This window comes from Castanea sativa, chromosome 11 (genome assembly GCF_040712315.1).
Source record: "Castanea sativa cultivar Marrone di Chiusa Pesio chromosome 11, ASM4071231v1".
Classification (NCBI taxonomy): Eukaryota; Viridiplantae; Streptophyta; class Magnoliopsida; order Fagales; family Fagaceae; genus Castanea; species Castanea sativa.
This window is the reverse complement of record NC_134023.1, coordinates 20426369-20449002: the sequence shown is the minus strand read 5'-3', so window position 1 is coordinate 20449002 and position 22634 is coordinate 20426369. Positions and strand designations below refer to the sequence as shown.

Here is a 22634-nt window from a genome sequence, read left to right as displayed (position 1 = left end):
CTACTCTCCCTCCAAATCTCTCCAATTTGGGGGAATTAAAAATGAGGGGGTTGGAGGTAGTTGAAACCCCTTCAAACCCCTCCAAACCCCTCTCCCTCCTTCCTTAAAAAATTCCCAAACAAGGTAATTAAATTACTCCCCTTCCCTCTACTCTACTCCCCCTCCTTTTTTAAACATCCAAACAGGCCATAAGGGAAAAAAGTTGTGATTGATGAATTGTTAAAGTGGTTGTAGCCTTATAGGTGTGACTTGGTAGGCATCTTCATTTATCCACTTTAATTGAACTGCTCTCTTGTGACCACTCTTGGTGGAACATAGCCATTTGGTAGCAGGTTCCCCCATCCACAATGGAGGGTAGCAAAATTTAGTAAGGTTGTGGTTGGATTGAATAGATGATGTTGATCATGAATTTAATGTAAAAGCCATCAAACACTAGGAAGGCCCAAAGCTAGTTAGGTATGTACGGATACTATAGTAGCCCCCCCAACAAAAAAAAAATGGTCTTCCTATAAAATGGACTGATTTATGTGCATTATTTGGTGGCAAACATGAAATGCCAACTGTTTCAATAGGTCATTCCAACAATGCACTAACATGTCCTTAAAAAAAAAAAAAAAAACAAACAAACAAACAAAGTGTGATTTGAAACTTGCAGATATTAGGCCTCATTTTCTTTGGATATATTAGTGTCGTTTTGTGGGCTTTACTTTTGGGAATTCGGATAAAGAGGCAAAAAGTTCTATGGTGGAGATATTTGTTAAGTGGAGTAGGTAGGACCTTGGTGGATATCTCATTCAACAATGACCAGGTAGGACCTCGGTGGATATTCCTTGAGGGATCTTACAATAAGTTTTAAAGAGGTTTAATAAATTTTATGATGTTTTTCACAGTTAAGGTAGCAGCTTGTTTTCTCCACAAAAAAATAAAAAATAAAAAATAAAAATTGATAAGAGTCTGTGATTGGTATATAATAAAAATGATATTAGAGATAGTCACATGTCAAGACAACGTTGTATTCATCAAAATTTATCACCTCAGCAAGTTGTGAATGAAATTGTGAAATTTGTTGTGTTTATAGCATGATTGAGATATAAAGATTCAAGGTGTAGTAATTGAGGGATAAAAATATTAAAGAATACCTAAATAATCATATTTTAAATAATAAGAAGAAGAAGGAGAAGAAGAAGAAGAAGAAATTAGATTTGAAAGAGATTATGGAGGTCAAGGGTACATTGATATTAACCAACACTTAAGTTCAACTAGTGGATATCCCGCGCGATGCGCGTGTTTTTTATTACTTATTTTATAATACTCATATGTGTTATAATATTTGGAAAATTAATTTCGATTATGTATTATACGTCACAAAAATATAATGAATGAAAAAAATTGTAACACAATATATCCATAAGTAACCATAATTAATTGGACTTTAAAAATGTCACTATATGCCCTTTTATGTTTGATTAGGTGTACATGTATATTTAGTTTTTACATTTGACCGTTTTCAATATAAAATTTTTTATTATTTCCTTTTCTTTTTCTTAGAAGTATTTATTTTTTAAAAAAGAAAACACGTGAACTTTTGAAGGCTAAATATCTAAGATTTAAGGTTTATAATTTATAATTCTTAAAACTAAATATACATGCCAATAGATTAAAAATAAAACAATAGTTGAACAGGGAAATATAAACTTATACTATTTCGTATCTTACATTTAATTTTACTTACATCTGAGTACCTTAATCACTTACAAAGATTAAATACTTTCCAAAAATATAAATAAAAACAAAAAACACATACCTTTTAGAAACCCCATATATTGTGAAAAGATTGTATCAAGCTTTGATAGTGTTGTTAATGAGTTTACTTGCATCTGGGTACCTTAATCACTTACAAAAATTAAACACTTTCCAAAAATATAAATAAAAACAAAAAACACATACATTTTAGAAACCCCTTATGTTATGAAAGCATTGTATCAAGCTTTGATAGTGTTGTTAAGGAGTTTAGAGCATATGCACCTGAAACCAAAGGCAATTTCATACTCTTTTTTACACTAATTTCTAACTCTTTGTCGCTCTATCTCTCTAGTCCTATTTTTCTTTTGGCCTTTTGATATTTTGTGAAACTGGAATATATAAAAGAACATGAAAACTAACATTGAATGGAGAAAACCTTTCATTTCTTAAATTAATGAAACTAAAAGTGGAAGAGTTCAAGAAATTGGAAAAGGGAGTAGAATTAAATCTTTTAATTTTCTACATTTATGGCTTAAACTAATCATTGATAAGAAAATGGGAGGTGAAAGGCTAAACGAAAAAGTACTCATACAAAGCGTCACATAGCAGAACCTCATACACTTCTGCCTGAGGTCTCTGCTTTTATATATATATTGATTGATTAAATGGATTCATATATATGTGTGTGTGTGTGTGTATTGAGAAAGAAAATGGATTCATATTTAATTTAGTCATATTGATTTCATCCTTATTCAATCAATTGATAGTATGTAAATATTATAAAATTAACTAAGAGGGAGTGTAACCACTCAACATAGTTTGGTGCCACTAGATATTTGTATTAGAATATAGAAAACAAAATTAAGAGATGGAGTTTGAAGGGGTGAAAAAAAATTGTGTATGCATAAAGGCTTCCAGTGGTATGGGTCGATATCACACTCCCATTTGCTACAAAATTGACATTTTTTACCTCGTGCTATTCAAATTAACACAATTGGCCATTCTATTAGACTTTGATCACTTTTAACCAAATTAACAATTGAAAATGACCACATGGAAATATGTGCTAGACATGAATTATATAATGTGCAAGCTTTTTGGCTTATGTGATGTCCACATGATTGTTTTTCTCTCAACAAAAGTGGTGGAATTCTGATAGAATGGTCAGTTGTGTTATTTCAAATACCATTAGTGTTTTAAAAATCAATTTTGTAGCAAAGGTGGTCTGTTTAATAATGATCCATACAATAGGGGGTCACTTTGAATTTAACCCTAAAGATAAAGTGATTATATAAGTCAATTAAGTGTGGTCTTGACTAAAATGATGATAAGATGCAGAATGAAATGACCAATTGTTTTAAATTAACGACTAAAGAAGTATTTAAAGAATCTAAAAGATGTGGGCATCTAAGAAGACTTGGTGGTAAAAAAAAGGAAGAGGTTCAAGTAGCAATGTGATTAAAAAAGAGAGTTATAAAAGCCACCTATCTATACGTAGAGACAATATCACTTATGAAAATTATTAAGAAGTGAAAAGAGGAGCAAAATATGATGTCCAAGTGTGGGCGCAACGGGCTAGGACTTAGGAGGAGTACGCCTCGGCCAAGTGGACTGGAGTGGAAAACGAAAATGGAGCCATCACCTAGATTAGGTCTAGAAACCATAAATATAGCACCCTTTGTGGAAAGACTGATCTACTACCAGAACACGCGTTTGAAGTTTAGATATGGAGATAGGAAGGTGTTAAGCATCCAACCCTATGCGACCTGTGGGTCGACTTTCACTCATTGTTTCTTACATCTTAATCTTATTATAGACACATTTAACATTCATCATTTCTAGACTCACACATACACTAGCATATATCTAGCAATCAACATAGCATTTTTTATCCCAAACCCTAACATACATATATCATGCATCTCATTATACCCAAGGCAGCAAACAAACAAGCATATATCAAATCCAAGACATGGCATATAAACTTGCACATCATGTTCATCAAAATTTATACCATATTCATAAAGACAAAACAAGATCATACCCACAAACAAATGCATGTTCATGTGAATGCACTTACCTCACTTATCTCACTACAACATAGCACCTATGCATCAATGCATGGTCATGTTATATGCATGTTCATGATATATCAAATAAAGAAATGAAAAGAAAAGAAAACCTAATCTAACATGTGAAGAACAAACAACAAACAAAACATAGAGGCAGGAACTCATAAGCATAAAAAAAGAACAAGATAGATGCATATTAAACAAATAAAATGAAAAAAACATGAGTAAAAAATGGTTAGATTAGGGTTTATGCGCATAAGTGTACATGCACATACATAGGGCCTGCATGTCCAACCCAGTTGTATGTGTACGCATACTTTGAGTATGCGTGCACATACAGAAAGCATGCGTACGCATACAAGCCCTAAAACCCCAACCTAGAAACACCAAAACAAAACAAAAACTTTAAACTAACAATCTAACAAGCTCAAAATGATAAAATAAAGAAAACCTAAACTAAACAAACATATTGTAACAAAACCAAACAAGAAAACAAGGAAAAGAAGATCAAAACAAGAAAACGAAGAGAAAAAAGGACTTAGAACATTATACCTCAAAACACAAAACTCCTTAGCTTGATTTTGATCGTTCACTTCAGTCAATCTATTCATAATCAAATAAAGAATTGATTAGTAAACTTGAAACTTGAAGATCAAGGCCAAAAAATGCCTCAATCAGAAAAATATTGGCTTAGGGATGTCTTGTGAAAAACTTCTTCTTTGATTCATTATTTCTAATGAATCTTGTGTTTTTCCTTAGGATTTTCTGTGTGTATTGAAAAGGACCATGTATGGCTTTTTATAGTTGAAAAATGAGGGTTTGGAATGGCTCTCAGATGATGTGAAATTTGTTCCAAAATTAAGTTTTAATACGGAAAAACTTGTCTTTCATAATTTCTGTAACTGTAGCATGCACACGCATGCCCATGTATGCGTACGCATGCATGAAGCATGCGTACATAAAGCTACGGTATGTACGCACATATGTGTGTATGTGTATGCATGCCCTAGGATTTCCGTGGTCTTTCTTTTCTAAAAATAGCTTATTTAGTTAATAAAAGAGTTATATTTTTCAAAAATACTTTTCTCAAGTCAATTTCAACTTGATCGGGCCCTAAACCAACTTTGGGTTTTAGAATTCCAACATTATTGGGGAACAGGAGTCCCAGTCGTAAGGGGTAAAAAGTGCGATGTCTACACCAAGAAGATAGATTTAAGTTTTATGATAAGTTATATAGCAAGTTGAGGAGAAATGTTTGAGAAAAAGTATAATGATAAACTTGCTAAGACAAGTAAATGAAAACAATAGACTTGAATTGTATCAAATGCATTATTTATGACAATCAAATGGAGGAGGAACACTCAAATACATTTGTAAAAGAATAAGGAAGATATTCAAAATTGTACGAATTATTGTGAAACTAAACTTATTAGTCACCTTATGTAACTTTGGAAGAGAGTGATTGAGTATAGATTAACTATAATTTGAGAGAATTAATTTGGCTTTGTGCTATGGCAATCTATGAACTATTTTATTACTTAAACATCTAATGGTTTATTAACCTAGAGAAAACATATGATATGCATACCCATAGAGGTTTTTGGGAGGGTTTAGAGTAAGTGAGTTGCTCTAAAGTATATTAAATTGATTAAGAACATGTATGACAAAATTGTAAATAGTGTGAGAACAAGTTGACGCATCATAAGTGTGTGTGTGTGTGTGTCACTACAGTTTTACGTTAAAAATCAATATTATGTCCAAATATTTTTTCACTAGTATGGATAGACTCAGTAGACTAATTCAATATGAAGTCCATTAGTGTATGCTTTTTGTAGAATTATATAATTTTAATATATAAAACTAAATGTGAAGTTAATATCAAGTTACAAATTTGGAGGGGTGATTTAGAAACTAATTATTTAATCTAATTATGAATAAAACAAAGTTCATGAAATGTAAGTAGAATCGAAGGTGAAGGGGGTAGAAAACTTGATGGTAAAGAGATATCAATATTTTGAATTAATAGTTCATTAGAATTGAGAGATTGAAAGATGTGAATCATAGGATAATAGCTATGTAGATAAAGTAGAAGTGCATAATAAGTATTGTGTGACAATAGAATACCAACTACGTTAAGGGAAAATTTTAAAAGTTTTTTTATAACTTACCAAATCAACTACACCCTATGATATTTAGTATTGTAATATTAAGAAGCAACATGTTCATGAAATGAATGTATCTAAAATGAGAATATTAAATGGATAAGTTGAAATATAAACAAAGATAAGATTGAAAATGAAGAAATTCACTTAAAGATAGAAGTGACTCTATTGATGAAAAGATGAAAGAGTTAGTTGAGATTATTTGGTCATGTTTAGAAGACTTTGATTAATACACCAAAGAGGAAGAGTGAGTTTTATTCAAGCGAGGGAGAGTGAAATAGGTTAGAGAAAGATTAAAAATAAAAATAATATTAGCAAAAGTATGAAAAAAATGATATCTCAATTAACAATGTGACAAAGGGTATGATTATGATATGATAGAATATTAGAAATGAATACATATAGCCAACCATGATTATTTTATAGAGGTTCCATAACTAACTCCAAAGTTTTGAGGCTCAGGCATGGTTGTTGTTGACATGGAATGTTGTGATTGATGTATAATAAAAGTGGTTTCAAGGATAAGCATATGTGAAGGTGATGTTGCTCAAGTCACAACTTTCTTTAACTAATCATGAAAAATGCTATGAAAATTATTCTTTCCCTAACATTTCTATGCCTTTAGTAATTGTAAAAAACATAGAAAGTCTCAAAAAATACATCATGATTAGGCTCACAACTTTCCCATTCTTCTCATGTGTCAAAAAAGAGCAAGGGAGAAGTTTTCTAACTTACTGCACACTTCACTAAGCTATGCTTTAGTGCTTGTAAGGGTTGATTAAGCCACTCACTTAGTATGTTCATTGCTCCAAATGCATCCCTTCCATCTTTTTCAAACTATGGGGGCTGCTTGGGACTAATGAGCTAGCTCGTTCACTTTTTTAAGGTTGTTAGTACATATGTTAGTCTAGCCCACTAGGCTTAGGGTTAGTGTAATGTTCTTGTAGTACATTCATATTACTTATACATCACATATACTATAACTATATAAGGCTCTCTATTGTACAGTATTACACATAGAATATATATCAATATACAAACCATTCTCTCTCTCTCTCTCTCTCTCTCTCTCTCTTTATATTTTTAACATGGTATTAGAGTCAAACTTTGTTCTTGGGTTCTAGCAAAATTCATCTCTATCCATCAAAGAAGATTCCCATGTGCACAAATCCACCTCAATCACAATGCTGTTGCTTGCCTCCAAATTTGGACTCCATGGCATCACATAGAGAGCCTCCCACAAAGTCATCATCATTGCTTCACTCTGAGTCCAAGATCCAAAAAACCAAGCAAAGCCATGTCTCAATCTTTCAAATTTGTGCAAATCCAGACTCCTTTTGAAGAAATTAACCATACAGGCCTCCTTCCTGACATCCTACGAGCAAAACCTTAATATCTAGCCTTCAATGGATGTCGCACAAGCCTCCACTAGCTCCAATAACAATCCCTCATGCCTCTCGGATTCCATGCGTAGATCCTCCTTTGGTCACATGCATTGCCATGTCAACCTCATTGTCTGTCGATTTGCAAAATTTAAGAATCTAGCATCCATACGCTTATGCACGTGCCACCATGTGCCACCCGAAGATCTTGCCCGCTTAGCCATGCGCTTGCACGCGCCAAATTACCTTTGTTGATGCCATCTAATGATGTCACCCTCTTCACGTCAACAGCCACGCAAGCATGATATGTCAAGTTCACGTCATCCACGTTAGCATCTAGTCATCGCCACATTAACAAAATGCCATGTCAGCACTACTATGGTTGACCCGACTTAGTTTTCCGGTTCTAGAATAGACTTGTGATGTTAGCATGACATTTAGTGTGCGTTTAGATACTGTTTATTTTGCTAAAAACTGAAAACAATAAAAAAAATATTTTTCGATTACTGTTCAGTACTGTTCACTACTGTTTTAGCACTGTTCTTATGCCTGTTTGCACTGTTCATATCCCATGAACAGTGCAAGAGGCGTTGCACTTAAAAAAAAGGCCAAAAACGTGAGATGTAGGACATGGACGCGCAAAACAAACAGACCCCTAACCTGTGGACCTTTGACCATTGACTACCTTTGACTTTGACCATTGACCTTGACTAAAAGTGAAAATTTTCAAATTGACTTCTTCCTTGCCACCTCAAGTTTAGGGGATGTCAGTATATACGTCATTCTAGCCCATTCGGCTTGGGTCCAGTGCACTGTACATATAGTACATTCATATTACTACGGTTCTCTATTGTACAATGTCACACACACAATATATAATATACAGATAATTCAATCTCTCTCTCTTTCACTTTATGTTTCTAACAAGATTTTTGCTTCACTACGCTCAATTATTTAGAAAATAAGTAAAATACTTCCTTTCAGAAATAAAAAAAAAAAATTATGGCATTTGTACAGAATTTTAGTGGCATACTAAACAGTGAAAAGGGGGAAAACAAAAAAGTATTGCATTATTGTGGAAAAAAGCACCACCACCTTGTAAGTGAGAAACCATTGAGGCATAATACTAAGGTCCCTAGTAATTGGGACCGAATAGAAGTAAGATACATTGATGGAAGCTAATTTAATAGGATTAATTTAGGAGGAAGAATATTCTGAATTGAGGGGGATGATTTTTAGAATTCTCATGGCGTCTATACAGATCAATGGAGCATCGAAGCATAAAACTCAAGAATAGGATGTATTGATTCCTTTAGACAATGGAACCATACAAATATATTGACATTAGACCGTGCGCACGAGGGATCAGATAGAGATAAAAGGAGTTGCACTAATCTGAGTACAAATATGCGTAAGTACAGGCCAAAATGGCCTACAACTAGTAGTAGGAAGGAGATTGGAGACACTTGTTATGGGAGGGGTACCCAAAAAGAAGTGTATATGCGATTGTTTGTTCATAGGTGAAAGTGGGTTAAGTTTGCTCATAGTGTTCTACACGAACTCATGGTTAGGTTCCTTTTTTATTTTTTATTTTTTTAACTGTTCTAGAAATATATCCCACCCAACCCTCCAACCGAGTCCTCTCCAGGTACCATCCAAACTATTTTGATGTAATTTCAGGTCCTCGAACCTTTGTTAATATTATTTTTGGGAATCAGTGCTTTGTGTGGTTGGAATTAGAATTTTTCTTTCAATAAGTAAATAAAAAAAGAAACAGTGATAAGTGATGATAGTTTGCTACTTTGAATTTTAGAGTGAGCTGTTGGAAGAAGACAGAGACTTTATCCAACGAAGTTCTAGAAGGGGTCAGGAAAGCTTGAAATCTTGCTTATCGTACAACAGCTCCAATTCAAACATCAATACCTCTACGCAAACGCAATATCAATACAAAATTCCCTGTTTTATGTTTCCCATGTTGTTCAGTAACCAGAAGAAGAGCACCACAAAATTTTTTTGGTTTTCCCCAAAATGCATATGCTTTCATAAAGGTATCTATCAGCTAGACAATGAATGAATGACACAACAGTGTCTTTATACAGCCACCATAAGCTTAAAATGGAAACGTTGAGCAAATAGATCTCTACGATAAATACAGGCCAATCTTAAATGGAATAGCTCTCTTTCCCTATTGGGTATACACGTAACCATAGAGACAAATGGCCAAACTTAGGACAATAATCCCTTTCCTCAAAAGAACATGTACATGCAAACCCTCCTTTTCTTAAAGAAAACTGTCAGAACCAAAGAAAAATAAAAACCTGTCAGTTCAAGCAATTTCCAAGTTCCCAATGTACCATGAAAGTAGAAACACAGAAACTTCCAAATCATTCATCCATTCCATACAACAGCAACTAAACCCTTTCATATAGAACTAGAGGGATCAGAAAAGAACTCTACAAAGAGAATCATCATTATAATACAAACATTCCCCAATGTTTCCTCTCCCTCAATCAGTACTAGTGCTCTCTATCATTAGAGGTTACAATTTTCTTTTTACTACTACTACTACTAGTATGCATCATATAATCCCATGAACAAGTACCCAAAACAAAACAAAACAAAACAAAAAAATAGTAATAATCCAAGTGTCTAACCCCACCTCAGATTAAGATCCTCTCTCTAATTTTTCATTTGCCACAAAGTTTTTAAATGCTAATTGCTAATTAAGAGAGTAAATTAATCAAGCACACCTACCTACTACCTTGACCTCACAATGGAGCCGCCATTACTGCCACCCCCACCACCACCACCGCCACCACCAACAACTGAGCCACCCTTCCCAACCCCAACTCCCCCATCAATACCCTGGATTCCATGATGATGAAAGCCACCAGAACCGTACACGTGTCCCTGATGATGACCCATAACACCACCATACATCCCAGCATACATTCCTCCAACCCCATTATACCCACCACTATTTCCTGACGAACTAACACCCCCACCACTTCCACCACCACCACCAGCGGCGCCACCACCACCAGCGGAGCCACCACCACCACCACCCCCATCCTTCTCACCTGGCCTCCCTCCTCCTCCACCTCCTCCCACAGAGCTCTTCTCTCCTTCCATCTCCCTATACTTCTGCAGATAAATCTTGAGTGGCTCCACGTACTCTTCAAACCCCAAAGTAGTCATGGCCCACAACAAATCGTCACCATTAATAGTCTTCCTCTTCTCTCTCTGACACTTATCCGAAGCCTCCCCAGTGATGAAGCTAATAAACTCAGACACACATTCTTGCACTGTTTCTTTAGCATCCTTTGAGATCTTAGCGTTTGCTGGCAATGCCTTCTTCATGATTCTGCTCACGTTTGCAATCGGAAGAAACCTGTCTTGTTCTCTTGCTGACAACTCGCTGTTCGCGTTGTTGCTGTTGTTGTGTCCTCCTGAATCGTTATCCGAATCCGCCATCCCCAAACTCAACCAACTCTCTTTTGACCTTCAAACTTTAAAAGCTTTTCTGGGTCTGATCCAGTTCAACCCAAATGGACCAAAATTCAACAACTTTCTGCTAAGAACTATTATGGGTCTGACAAAGTTTCAGACAAAAACAACAACAACAAAAAAGAGACCAAAATCCACAATTTCACGCCGTAAATCTATATGGGTCTGACTAAGTTCACAATAAAGTTACCAAAAAAAAATTTAAACTTTCACAGAACAGACCAAAAATCCAAAATTTTTACGGGGTCTAATTCAAATTTACAAAACAGTCTAATAAGTAAAATTCCAAAACTTGTTTCCCCTAACACGACCAGACCCAACACAACTATTTTTGAAAAAAAAAAAAACAAAACAAAAAAGTTTATATCACAAAACAAAGAAGTTTAAAAGAAGCACAACTTGGAAAGTTTTTTTTTTCTTTTCTTTTAGCAGAAATTAAGGTACGAGGGGTGGGGATATGGAGGGGATTTAGAGGAAAGGTGAGGGGTAGAATTGGAAATATAAGGATATAGTAGGGACTGGCCGGGAAAAGTGGAGGAGCTCCGGGAATGTGGGTGGAGTTTTTTTCTGTGTTTTGCAGAGTTTAGAGAGAGAGAGAGAGAGAGAGAAAGAGAGAGAGTTGAGATAGGGAGAGGTGTTAGGGTCCGTTGGATCGTTGGGGTAATAATTGCATCGTGAGCGACACGTGGGTATCTCTCCACCGTTTATTTCTCGATAAGAATGAGTCACGTGGGTTGTTAATAACCGTTCGATCGTTAGTGGGGGCTGTGAGATCTAGACGTTACTGGGCTGACACGTGGCGGGTTATGTCAAGTTGGGTTAAACTGTCTGTTTATAACTTTTGTAAGAATCTTGTGGCGGGTTCATGAAATCTGAGCCGTCTGTATCTCTATGTCTACACACGTGGCATTACATTAACCGTCGATGAGTTTATGTGAGTGTAAACGGCACTAGCTTTTGTGTCGTTTTGATGTAGAGACTCTTGAAGGCAATGCCCTTTTTCTTTTTCTTTTTTCTTATTTTATTTTTGAAAATTGTATTTTCAAAGAGTCAATTAATCCAATGGCTATAAACTCTTTGTTGATTTGTCAACCTAAAATTGTTGCAAATTGAGGGTGGGTCCTAAATTCCACTTATATCAAAGTACTGGTGTTGAAGGACTTACTTTTTGTAAATCAAAGCATGATTTGCGTACAGTAAGTTTATGCATTAGATGACAGTTTAATACATCATCTTATGTTTCAGTGCCACAAAATATTAGGGGTAAACAAAAAATTATTAGGTTCTCTAGGTGGAATATATCCATCACTTATATGAAGGTGAAATCTATTCATCAGTCCTTTATATAGGGTCCACATTTTATGGAACGAGAGTGGACTTTGTTCAAAGTACCTAATTATTTCTCAATATAAACCAAGTTTTCACTTATCATCATATAGATTTTTTTTTTTGAAACTTTTTAAAGATTCATTTAACCCAATGGCCACTATAATTTTGTTGACTTGGTTATTAGTTTAAACAAATTACTCATTGCTTGAAAATTATTGTGAGTTTTTCAACATTTTCACTCACACAATTCGACAGTGTCTTTCTTGTCGTTGCACAGTTTTAATTTAAGCCTCGTGCGTCCAAATAGTGTATGAAAATTTTTTACTTAGCAAGGGAAAAAGAACACAACAGTGCATGAATATGGTCATTTGATTAATAAATTATGGCCCATAATTGAGCATTTTGATCTGATCATGTTTAAGGCTTAAATTTGATGATTAGAATTTGTTATAAGCTATGCCAAGGCTTAATATTGTAGATCATTTTCTTTAGGCATGTAACCGTGTTTATCAACTTTCATTACCAGAACAGTCTGTGTTCTTTTTATTACGAGATTTGAACACCATAGTAAAAAGTAAAGAGGACTTATGTTTTGTATAAGTGTGGAAGCAATAGGGGCATCACAGAGCTAGTTCTGAGGAATAGTATGGGTTCACTGAGTGAAGTAGGTGTCCACAAATCTTGTAAAATCTCTATTGAAATCCTAATTCATAGTGGCAGGAAGTTCAATGCCTGCCAAACAGCCCTCATGTCACATATCTCTGAATATCAAAATTTAATTATAAGACTGTGGTCCAAAAGTTCTGGTAAATTGCCTCAAAGGATGTAGACGCATGCTTATAAAACCAATATGTGCAACTTGGTGGAAGTCATATGGAAGTTTCTATATGCTATTGGATCATTTCAAAATTGTTGTTGCTAGTTGGTCAAATTTATGGCTACATAACGAAACAAGAGGGTATGTGACCTAATGTACAAGTCAGCAGCTGAGGAGGCATGGTTAAGTAGTGCAAGCATTTTTTTTTTTTAAGAAAAAAAAAAAAAAAAGGTACAATACCATAGCTATGCAAATTGGCAGGCAAAAATGGTCGAGAACAAGTGAGCAATGCATAAAAATGTGACAGTTGTCCCTCTTTTGTATATCACTGTTTTGTTTAGGACTTGATGAATCTGGGCGCCCTAAAATAGTGCTCTGTGACTACTTTGTTTATGTAAATAGTTTATATAAATAAATAAAATATCCCTTTTTTACCCCAAAAGAAAAGAAAAAAATAAATAAAGAAGGAAAGATACAATACCATAAGTCCATAACAAGTGTGACTGCCTGAATTTTCAAAAAAAAAAAAGACTGCCTGAAGAATTTTGGACACTCTCCTTAATTCTTTTGCTTCATTTTCAGGGTTTTGTAAATTTCATCTTGCAATTTACGTTTAGATAGGGATACCTTCCTCTTATAATTCTTTTTAGGTGTTAAAAAACATTAGAACTCTCATAAAATTCCTCTCAGATCGATGAACTAAGTTTATAAAGTTGTTAGCATACATTTGTGAATGTACTTTTGGGCCCTTAAGTAGAAAGATATGATTAGCTTTAATTAGTATCATGAAAGTTTCAGAACAGTTTGCAAAGTGCTGATCACTGTATATGAAGACTAACTGATTGGATCAAGCTAATGATGACTTATTATGGACTACCATATATTATTCCTCAATAACTTCTGTGGATAAACGAAGTTCCTTATGAGTTTTATGCCTTCTTCCTTGGTGGATATATTAAGTGCTGTATGTGGAAGGTGGAAATCAATCAGGTAGATAAAATCAATCAGGTATTTAATCAAAATGTGTCATGATGAGACTGATGGAGCCACATAGTCCCCCAGCAATCAAATATAAGGCTAACCATTACTAATAAGTAAAACTTGTAAATAGATATAAAAAGTAAAAACAACCAGGAATCATGAATGCATTACAAAAAAGGGTATGATACGCAGCAAGAATATCTCATAGAAATGAATAAGAATACTCGAGCAAAGCTCAAGTGGAGATAGATCAGCTACTAACAGCTGCTAATTGCTACATTTTAAAGAGATGTAGCATAACTAAGGCTAACTATGACTTAAGAAGAGATGAGTAAAACTAGCAAACAGATACAGAAGGTAAAACTGCAAGGAGTCATGGATGACTGGTCACAATCTGATTAAGAAAGTTCAAAAGGCTTTGATATGCAGCAAGAACAAACTTATACATACGACGAGAAATACTTGAGAAAAGCACTAGTGGAGAAAGATTGGCTCCTTTCAGGTGCAAAATTCTACATTTCAAAGAGCTTTTCAAAAGCAGATTAAAGCAAAAGTAATATGTTTAACAACTTTTCATCATTTGAAATTGACCTTAGCATAACTTAATTTGTTGGTAATAAATTTACATTAAATGTATCTGAACACATGTAGTCAATAATAATTTTTTAACATCAAGATTTAGTCTTAGGGCTTTTTCATCTTCTGGAACCCACAGAATAGTTCTAAAACATAGGATGATGCCAAATGAACAAAAAGAAAGTATCAGTGAAAAGAGAAATGCAAGTGAGATTCCACCAATTGCCTATGGCCTTCAAACTTTTAATACTTTTATGTGCATTAAGAGAAAACAAAGGGCCATAATACAAGTGCCTTACTGGGTATCCAATGTTTGGGAAAAAAAAGCTACACAGTTCATAACAATATAACAAAATAAGGGAAGATAAGAAGTATGACATCCTAAATTCAACAAAATCCAGTGTGGATCAAAAACTTAACAAAGTTATTCATAACTTTCAAAACACTAAATTCATGCTTCAATCTCAAACCTTGAACACTTGATGGAGCCCATGGATATGTCAATCTCAATCAAATTCTCTTCCTCATTCATCTCATTTATCTCTGATATGAGCTCCATTAGACAATGTTGCTGGAAAATGGACTCAGGTGAGAAATCTGGCAGTTTGATCTGCTGCTTATAAGTATTAACTTTTGGCAACTCTTCCTTATGACCAACATACTGCCCACTTGGAAGGGCAATTTCAATGAGGCTTTCCTCGTCGGAAATTGAACCATCCGAGTAATCTGGACTCTGATCATCCACATTATCATGAAACGGCCACTCCACTTCTGATTCCTCACTAGTCGATAAGTGATACAGACATTCACTCTCTGAAAGTGAATCAAATGATGTGACCAAGTGTTCATCAATCTGACTCATACCTTCTTCTTGAGCTTCCTTCTTTAGTGTTATAGTTTCACTGTGAGGCTGAGGTTCTGGTTTTACATCTTCCATCTGAACCTTTCCTTGGACTAATTTCTCAGCTGCAGCTGGTTTGTGCTTTGAGAATGTGAAGTAAATAGTAGAAAAGATCAATACTGTAGATGTTAAGAGGATGGATGAGAACCCAAAGACCAAAATACCAGCAGAAATTAGCAGTGGAGCAAGGACAGCAAACCATGGTAGTGGGTTTCTAAAGCAACATAAAGGAGATGCCATTTGATCTTTAACTGTGTTTTCCAAGTTCATGAATTAGACAAAAGCCTAGCCTACTAATCAGTAATCCCGAGAAAAGTAATTATGCAAGAAAAAAGGAGGACTTTCCTTTTTATTCAACTGCAAGCACAGTATATGGAAGATAAAATGGGTGGAAAAGATAAAACTTCTAGTAAGACATAAGGATTAAGTATAAACTATAATATAGATCAAGGGCATATGAATAAGAAAATTAGCTATGAAGATACCATAAAAGTTGATTGATGGATCTACTATAGATTGAAAAAGCAAATACTACAAGTGAGGATAAGATATTTTGTAGACACAAGAAGGGCATGTGACAGTTTAAAGCTCCACTGCTTTTCTTGTTCAAATATTAGAAAAGACACTTAGCTAAAAAGGAAAGGTTTTTACATGGGATTCAAACAGAATCTGCAGATGACATTAATAGGGATATGAAAATGGCATGAATAAGGAAGCAAGAAACAGTGTGATGCCAAGCTGTGCTTTGAGATTTGAGTTACAGATGTACCTGCACTAGCTAACACAGAAGAAGAAAGCTAAGAGAAAACTGCCTCTTTTCTTTCTTATAAAATTGGATTTGTGCTGAAAATAATGGGCTGTTACTCTTATCACAGGCTCACAGTTCCCCAGTCCCCATTGCTCCTAAAAAACTGGGTTTTTGCTTCCTAAAACCAATCAGGTAGTTTTCCTCTGCAACTGATTCTCTTGAAAATCACAAAACCTCCTGGTTTCCCACTACTGGTTTATGGTCTCAGAGCTTGGAAATGAGAGAAGCCATGTGCACATATCTCAGCTCACCACATGGCACTTTCCCTCCAAATTCAATGCAACAAAACTTGGGATGAAAGAAAATTATAAAAAATAAAAAAATAAAAATAAAACCCCACAAAAGGCAATATTCTTTTTCTGCTTCTGTGTACTCCAAGAATACTATTATCACAACCATACATGAAGCTTCATCAAAGGCTCATGTTTGCTCATTTTTTCCTTCTAACCAATAACAGCTTGTTTGTCTTCTATTCAAATGCCTCATCTGACTTTTAACACACCCTAAAAGAGAGGGAAAACATAACCAACTCTGTGCAGAAACCAAATGGCTTTCAAACACTGTGTGCTATTGAATTCAAACTATCATTGTATCTGAAAGAATATCAGTTCTTTTGCTTTAGGCTCAGAAGAACAGACCTTTTAGTTAAATTCAGGAACTTTGCTGCAATGACATCAAATCTTTACATACAATCAACCAAAATGAGTATTTTCACGTGTCTTCTGTACCACCTCTTATAGACATAGAAAACCCATGAATCTATTAGTTGTATATATGTAACACACCAAGAAGTTGTAATTTTATATCCCACCTTTTGTTATTATATGAATTTTTCATTAAAATTAAGCGCAGAAAGAGGTGACCGTACTAGACATAACAAACGAAAGTGGAGCTTATTTTTTTCATTCAAAAACTCAGTGACAAGCACAAAGCAAATTAAAATTCAGACAAAACCAATTCAACTGATAAAAAATTCAAATAAATGAATGTGTTTGACTTAAAAAAATAATTATTCTAGTTCCTATACAGTCATGCACCCAAGTACTTCATTTCATTTCAATCTTTTGCATTATTCAGGTAATATTTTGCATTGGCTAATTTTATTCATTTTGTGAATGTGAATATTCGTTGAGATAAGAAAGAAATGCTTTGCATTAATTAATAATTTGTACCAAAAAAATATATTACTATCCTAATATTAGCTGGTGGTAGTCACTTTTTCTTTACAACACAAGATTAAAAAAAATAGGAGCTTTTAATAATATATAATTTAAATTTTTGCATGGCATAATTACTTAGAAAAATAAAAATAAAGGCTATAGTACCCTCAACCAAATAGAATGGAAACACCTATATATATCAACCTGTTATAAAATTCATAGTTGCTATTATGGCAAACCCTTCCTGCCCTAGTATATAGCTAGGGTTAAAAAAATTAAGTTATGGTACATGCTTTTTTTGTTTCAGGATTGCGCCACTAATGATGGCTTCAAGTATGCTTTAACATATGGGCCACCAGTGTCTATATGTACCTACCAAAAATGCTTGCCCCACTCCCACCATTGTAGGTGAAATGCAATCTTAGAGATTGGCTTAACTCAATGCCCTTGATTTATCATTTTCTTGAAGATTGTTTATAATATAACACGGTCTTTCAAAGCATGTGGCGCATGGGCTACTTACTATCTAGTCTTCCACCACTCTATGAAATGATGTCAATTGGAGCGTAAGATTTCTACATATTTTAGTTCAAGCTGTGCTAATTGAGATCATTAATTGGCCCTTCACTTGTTGATAGGGACCAAGAATCAATGAAGATATAACTCTCTCTCTCTCTCTCTCTCTCTCTCTCTCTTTCTCTTATTTGTTAAAGAGGAAAAAAAAACGAACAATTTGTTTAAGTCTCAACATAGAAAAACAATGAAAAGGAAAAGAATTACAAAACCACAATATATCCTATTCTAGTGCTTCAATAGTCAATTTCCTCTTGTTTGGCTATTTGGTCAATTGCCTATTGCTTGGCTATTTGGTCAGTTTCCTCTTTTGTTTGTTATGCATGACTAAACCATCTTAAAAGACTCTTATTCTAACCTCGATTGAAGTTATTTCTAATTTTACACGAGTACCATATTTTAGTTTTGTCTTAAAAGACGAATTCTAACTTCGACCGAAGTTATTTCTAAAATTTCACTCATTTGTACTATATTTTACTTTTTATTTTTATTGAGAACGGTTCCTCTAACTATTTCAAGAAAAATAAAAATAAAATATAATTTGGTAAAAATAAATGAAAACCTACTATAAGATGTAAATTGTGCTAGGGAAGAAATGTAACGAAGATGATGCCACTTGTCGGCCAATTGCAGGTGCTAGTTGCACAAATAAAGCAGTGTCACATGAAACCCTACCTGGATTATCTTTTGCACTACATTTTATTTTGACTACAACACAAAAAATCTTAATTAAATTCTTGAATTTTATTTAATTAATAAATTTTTTGAGCTTAAAAAACCTTTAATATTGAAAGAAGAAATGAGATCAAGAAACCCAACCGGTGTTGGGGAATGTAACATAAGGAATGTTTTAGTTGTGCGCATATCGATTAATGTGAATGGGAGGGGACCATATCTAAGTTTTGATGAATGTTTCATTGTAATTGTAGGAGAATTGATAATATATTCTTGCTTTGAATCTAGAGCTAAGACTTTTTTTGTGAGACTTATGAGTATTTATTATTCTTTATTGTTATTGTATAATTCTATATTGCAGATAATATTTCTTTTATTAATAAATCATTTTTAACCTAGAGAATATAAATTTAGATATGAAAAAGATATGTAATACAGAAGGAGAGAGAAATACAAATATTATTTGAATTTAAAATATAATTTGGTGATAAATTTGTTATTAGATGAAAATTTCCCAAATGAAACCAAAATTCATAAAAGAGTTAGAGGATAATGAAATAATATATAGAAAGATAACGATAAAAATTATCATAATAATGCTTGTTTAGGGTCTTTTTTTTGCACCAAATGCCACACATGGTATCGTTAAGAAAATTATGACATGTTACGCAAGAATTGCTGACACATGGGAAAATTTAAAATTGGCCACCAAAGAAAGAGCCTAAGAGGATTTTTTAGGGCCTATATGGGTTAGGCTTTTACCAAAAATCTTAAAAAGAATTGGACCCATTCATTATTTCACAAAAAAATGTTTTCAAACCCCATTCTATCTTGCAAGACTAATTGGGCCCAAAAGCCAAGAATTCATTTCTAACGATGTGCTTCACTACGCAGAATGAGCCCATAACGATTCTTGAAGTAGAAGATCACTCATCAGTCTCGTTAAACTCTCACTCCCATGCATGTTTCAAAAGGCCAAAGGATAATTTTTCTTTTTAGATATGTTTGAGTTTTGGCGTCTACTCTATTATAATTGCTCTTTATTATCAAATTAAGATATCAATTAGATTTTAGTATAAGTGAGATTCAAACTCCAAACCTTATCAGTTAAGTTAAATGAAACCTACCTAAAAGATGAAATTTTAAACCGAGGATTTGCTAGCATTGCATTACTTTGAGCTTTTTATAAATGATGGGATAAATAACAAGAGATGCCCACTTCCCACCGAACTTTTTTCTAGTGGTACAACATGTATCTCTCTAGCTCGCTACTTATTCTTTACAATGGGGGTAATCAAAGCATGCTCAAGTAGCATATATTTATAGTACATATTCTCTTTCAAAAAGTTAGTGTAGCTTCATAGGTGCAGTCATGGAAAGTAACCGATAGCTACTTTAGAAAAAAAAAAAAAAAAATCACATGATGTTTTTGATTTCTTACCATACATTTTGCATCATTTTTATTCTAAAGGAGGCCTAGGAGTGAGTTGCTTCATCTAGGTGTTTAAGATTAATTTTTTTTTTCCTCCCTTCTCTTTTTATTGATTTAATACTCAAAAGACTTGGAGCAATTTGCAAAAATCCGAACTATGTGACTAGGTAAGAGTAAAGTGCCCAAAAGATAGGGAAAAAAAAAATCAGCAAAACTCAAAAGCATGTTTTCCTCTGGATCAATCTAAATTTTACTAGATAATGTATTAACTGGTGGAGACTTGAGAGTTCAAGCCAATAGAGGCATATTATCTTTTAGACCTGACATGTTTCTAATTTAACTATAGGGTTTATGCTAGTTTGAAGTTCCAATCTAGGCATGCTGCACCATGCAGGAATTTGTCATCAACCCAAGAATAAAGTGCAAAATATTATAATATAAAAAATCTCAAACATGCAAAAAAGAAGAATGACATCTTAGGGTATGCTTTTCCTTAACATTGGTTTCCATGAATTCCTATCTATATATTTATTTATTTATTTTATCAAGCATCATAAACTATTCTTCAAGGTAAAGTATGAAAGACAAATTCCAATATCAAATAAACATAAATTTAGATGCACATTATAGAAAGCTATTACTAAAAGTAACATATGACCTAAGAAAACTTTGTCTTCAACACCGAAAGTAATTACATAATAAAATTTTTCTTTACAAGCAGCACGGTATGTCATTCCATCAGTGGTGATTTTAGGAATTTTGATTAGGGTATTCATTAAAATACTTAAATAAAATAAAATTTAATAAAAAAATATCGAGTTATCAATAAAAAAAAAACACAAATACATGAAATTTTACTATTTTTTTCTAAGAGTTTTCATATTTTAAAATTATTTCACGATAGTTTATTACCAATTGTCATTATTTATTGTTGATATGGGTAAGTGTGACCATTTTATTTTTTTAAATTTGTATAACATTTATGAAGTTGTCATTATTTTTATAAAAATATTTTAAACTAAATGACAAAACTTAACCCATTGGCACTGTATTAAATTAGCCAACACATCAACACTCATCCTACATAAATAATATACTAAATGTCTACGTAATTAGTCAAATACTTAAAAAATGACTAATTTTACTATTTTTTGTTCTTAAATTGCTAAATTTATAATAAAAAGTTATTATAACATGATGATAATATACATGCATGTAACAAACTCACCGTATTTTCTAATTGTTAAATTATATAAAGTTAAATTATATTTATGGTATACAACACACATTCACACACATCACAATTCACACAAATAACATTATAACAAATAAAAATGACAAACATAATCAATATCAGACACACACTTGCATACATATAATATAAATTTATAATAAATAGAGACACTCACAACTCACAAACACTCTCTTTTTACTCTTAGAGAGACATGTGTTCTATATTGTTGTTTGGTTAATTTAGCATGGAATAATTTGAGTTGTTTGGCTTTAGGTTGGGCTAATATGTGATCGGAGTGTGTAAGATTTAAGCCAGAGTGTGCAAACATATTTTCAAGGGTAAATTATACTAATAAAAAGATATTATATATAAATTGAAAAAAATTTCAAGTTGCCTTCTATCAATCACCAATGCAAGGTGCTTATAGAATAAGCATATAATAATTATTGCTAAGTGGTTTTAAAGTCTCATGATATCCATAAAATCTTAAATTCAAAATTTCTTGCTGGTATTTTGAGATTACCCCTAAAGAATTCCTCCCTTTGATAACTCAATGTGTGTGGGACCCATTTGTACCTTCCCCCCCTCCCTTTGATAACCCAATGTGTGTGGGACCCATTTGTACCTTCCCACTTGCAATTATCCATATGTACAATTGATCTCCTCACCCACGCATTAATATTTTTTGTAGTACTCCTCCTTGATTTCTATTATGTGTAAGGGTGTGTTTGGATTAATTTTTCTTTGTTGGTTTATTGAAAATAAGGAAAAATATAATTTTACCTTAAAAATTTACTTTTTCTATTTTACTTAAGAGAAATGATATGTTCACAACATTTTTACAACAAATCCTAAGTGGCAGGATGTTACTGGTTGTTATTGTTGGGGCAAAAAAGTAATCTTAGTGTTAGGTTCAAATTTGAACCAATAACAACTAACCACCTATGATTTGTTGTAAAAATGTTGTAAAAATATTGTGGACGTAGCACCTCTCTTTACTTAATTGCTTTTCAAAAAACTCACATTAGATTATCTATTTTAACTTTATTTCATCAAAATATCAAAAAAAAATTTATTTATTTTTAATTTGTTTCTCTCTTTACAAACCATAGCCATTGTTTACACTATTCTTTTATTCTCGAGAAATGTAAAAATAAATAAATAGAAAAACATGGAATGCACAATTACAGTGCTAATGTATATTTGCACAAATATTATAGCAAAAATGCATTTTGCACAATAAATTTATAAGCTAATATGTGTGACCGTTAGAGTTTATTGG

General features: G+C 33.3%; 2 protein-coding genes across 3 annotated transcripts; both read right to left on the bottom strand.

The window, feature by feature from the left end:
• Nucleotides 1–9356: 9356 nt before the first annotated feature.
• LOC142614494 (nuclear transcription factor Y subunit B-2-like) lies at nucleotides 9357–10976 on the bottom strand. The gene is made up of 2 exons (XM_075787015.1): nucleotides 10114–10976; nucleotides 9357–9650 (listed from the first exon to the last, which is right to left on the bottom strand). Exon 1 carries the CDS (start codon nucleotides 10831–10833, stop codon nucleotides 10117–10119), a length of 717 nt encoding a protein of 238 aa, XP_075643130.1. The 5' UTR covers nucleotides 10834–10976; the 3' UTR covers nucleotides 9357–9650; nucleotides 10114–10116.
• A 3827-nt stretch (nucleotides 10977–14803) lies between these two features.
• Nucleotides 14804–16916, bottom strand: LOC142617971 (uncharacterized). 2 transcript variants are annotated; one of them, XM_075790949.1, is made up of 2 exons: nucleotides 16240–16916; nucleotides 14804–15589 (listed from the first exon to the last, which is right to left on the bottom strand). In XM_075790949.1, exon 2 carries the CDS (start codon nucleotides 15504–15506, stop codon nucleotides 15021–15023), a length of 486 nt encoding a protein of 161 aa, XP_075647064.1. In that variant the 5' UTR covers nucleotides 15507–15589; nucleotides 16240–16916; the 3' UTR covers nucleotides 14804–15020. The 2 variants fall into 2 exon arrangements, with proteins under 2 accessions (XP_075647064.1, XP_075647063.1); XM_075790948.1 differs by having other exon boundaries at nucleotides 14804–16916.
• Between the last annotated feature and the right edge of the window lie 5718 nt (nucleotides 16917–22634).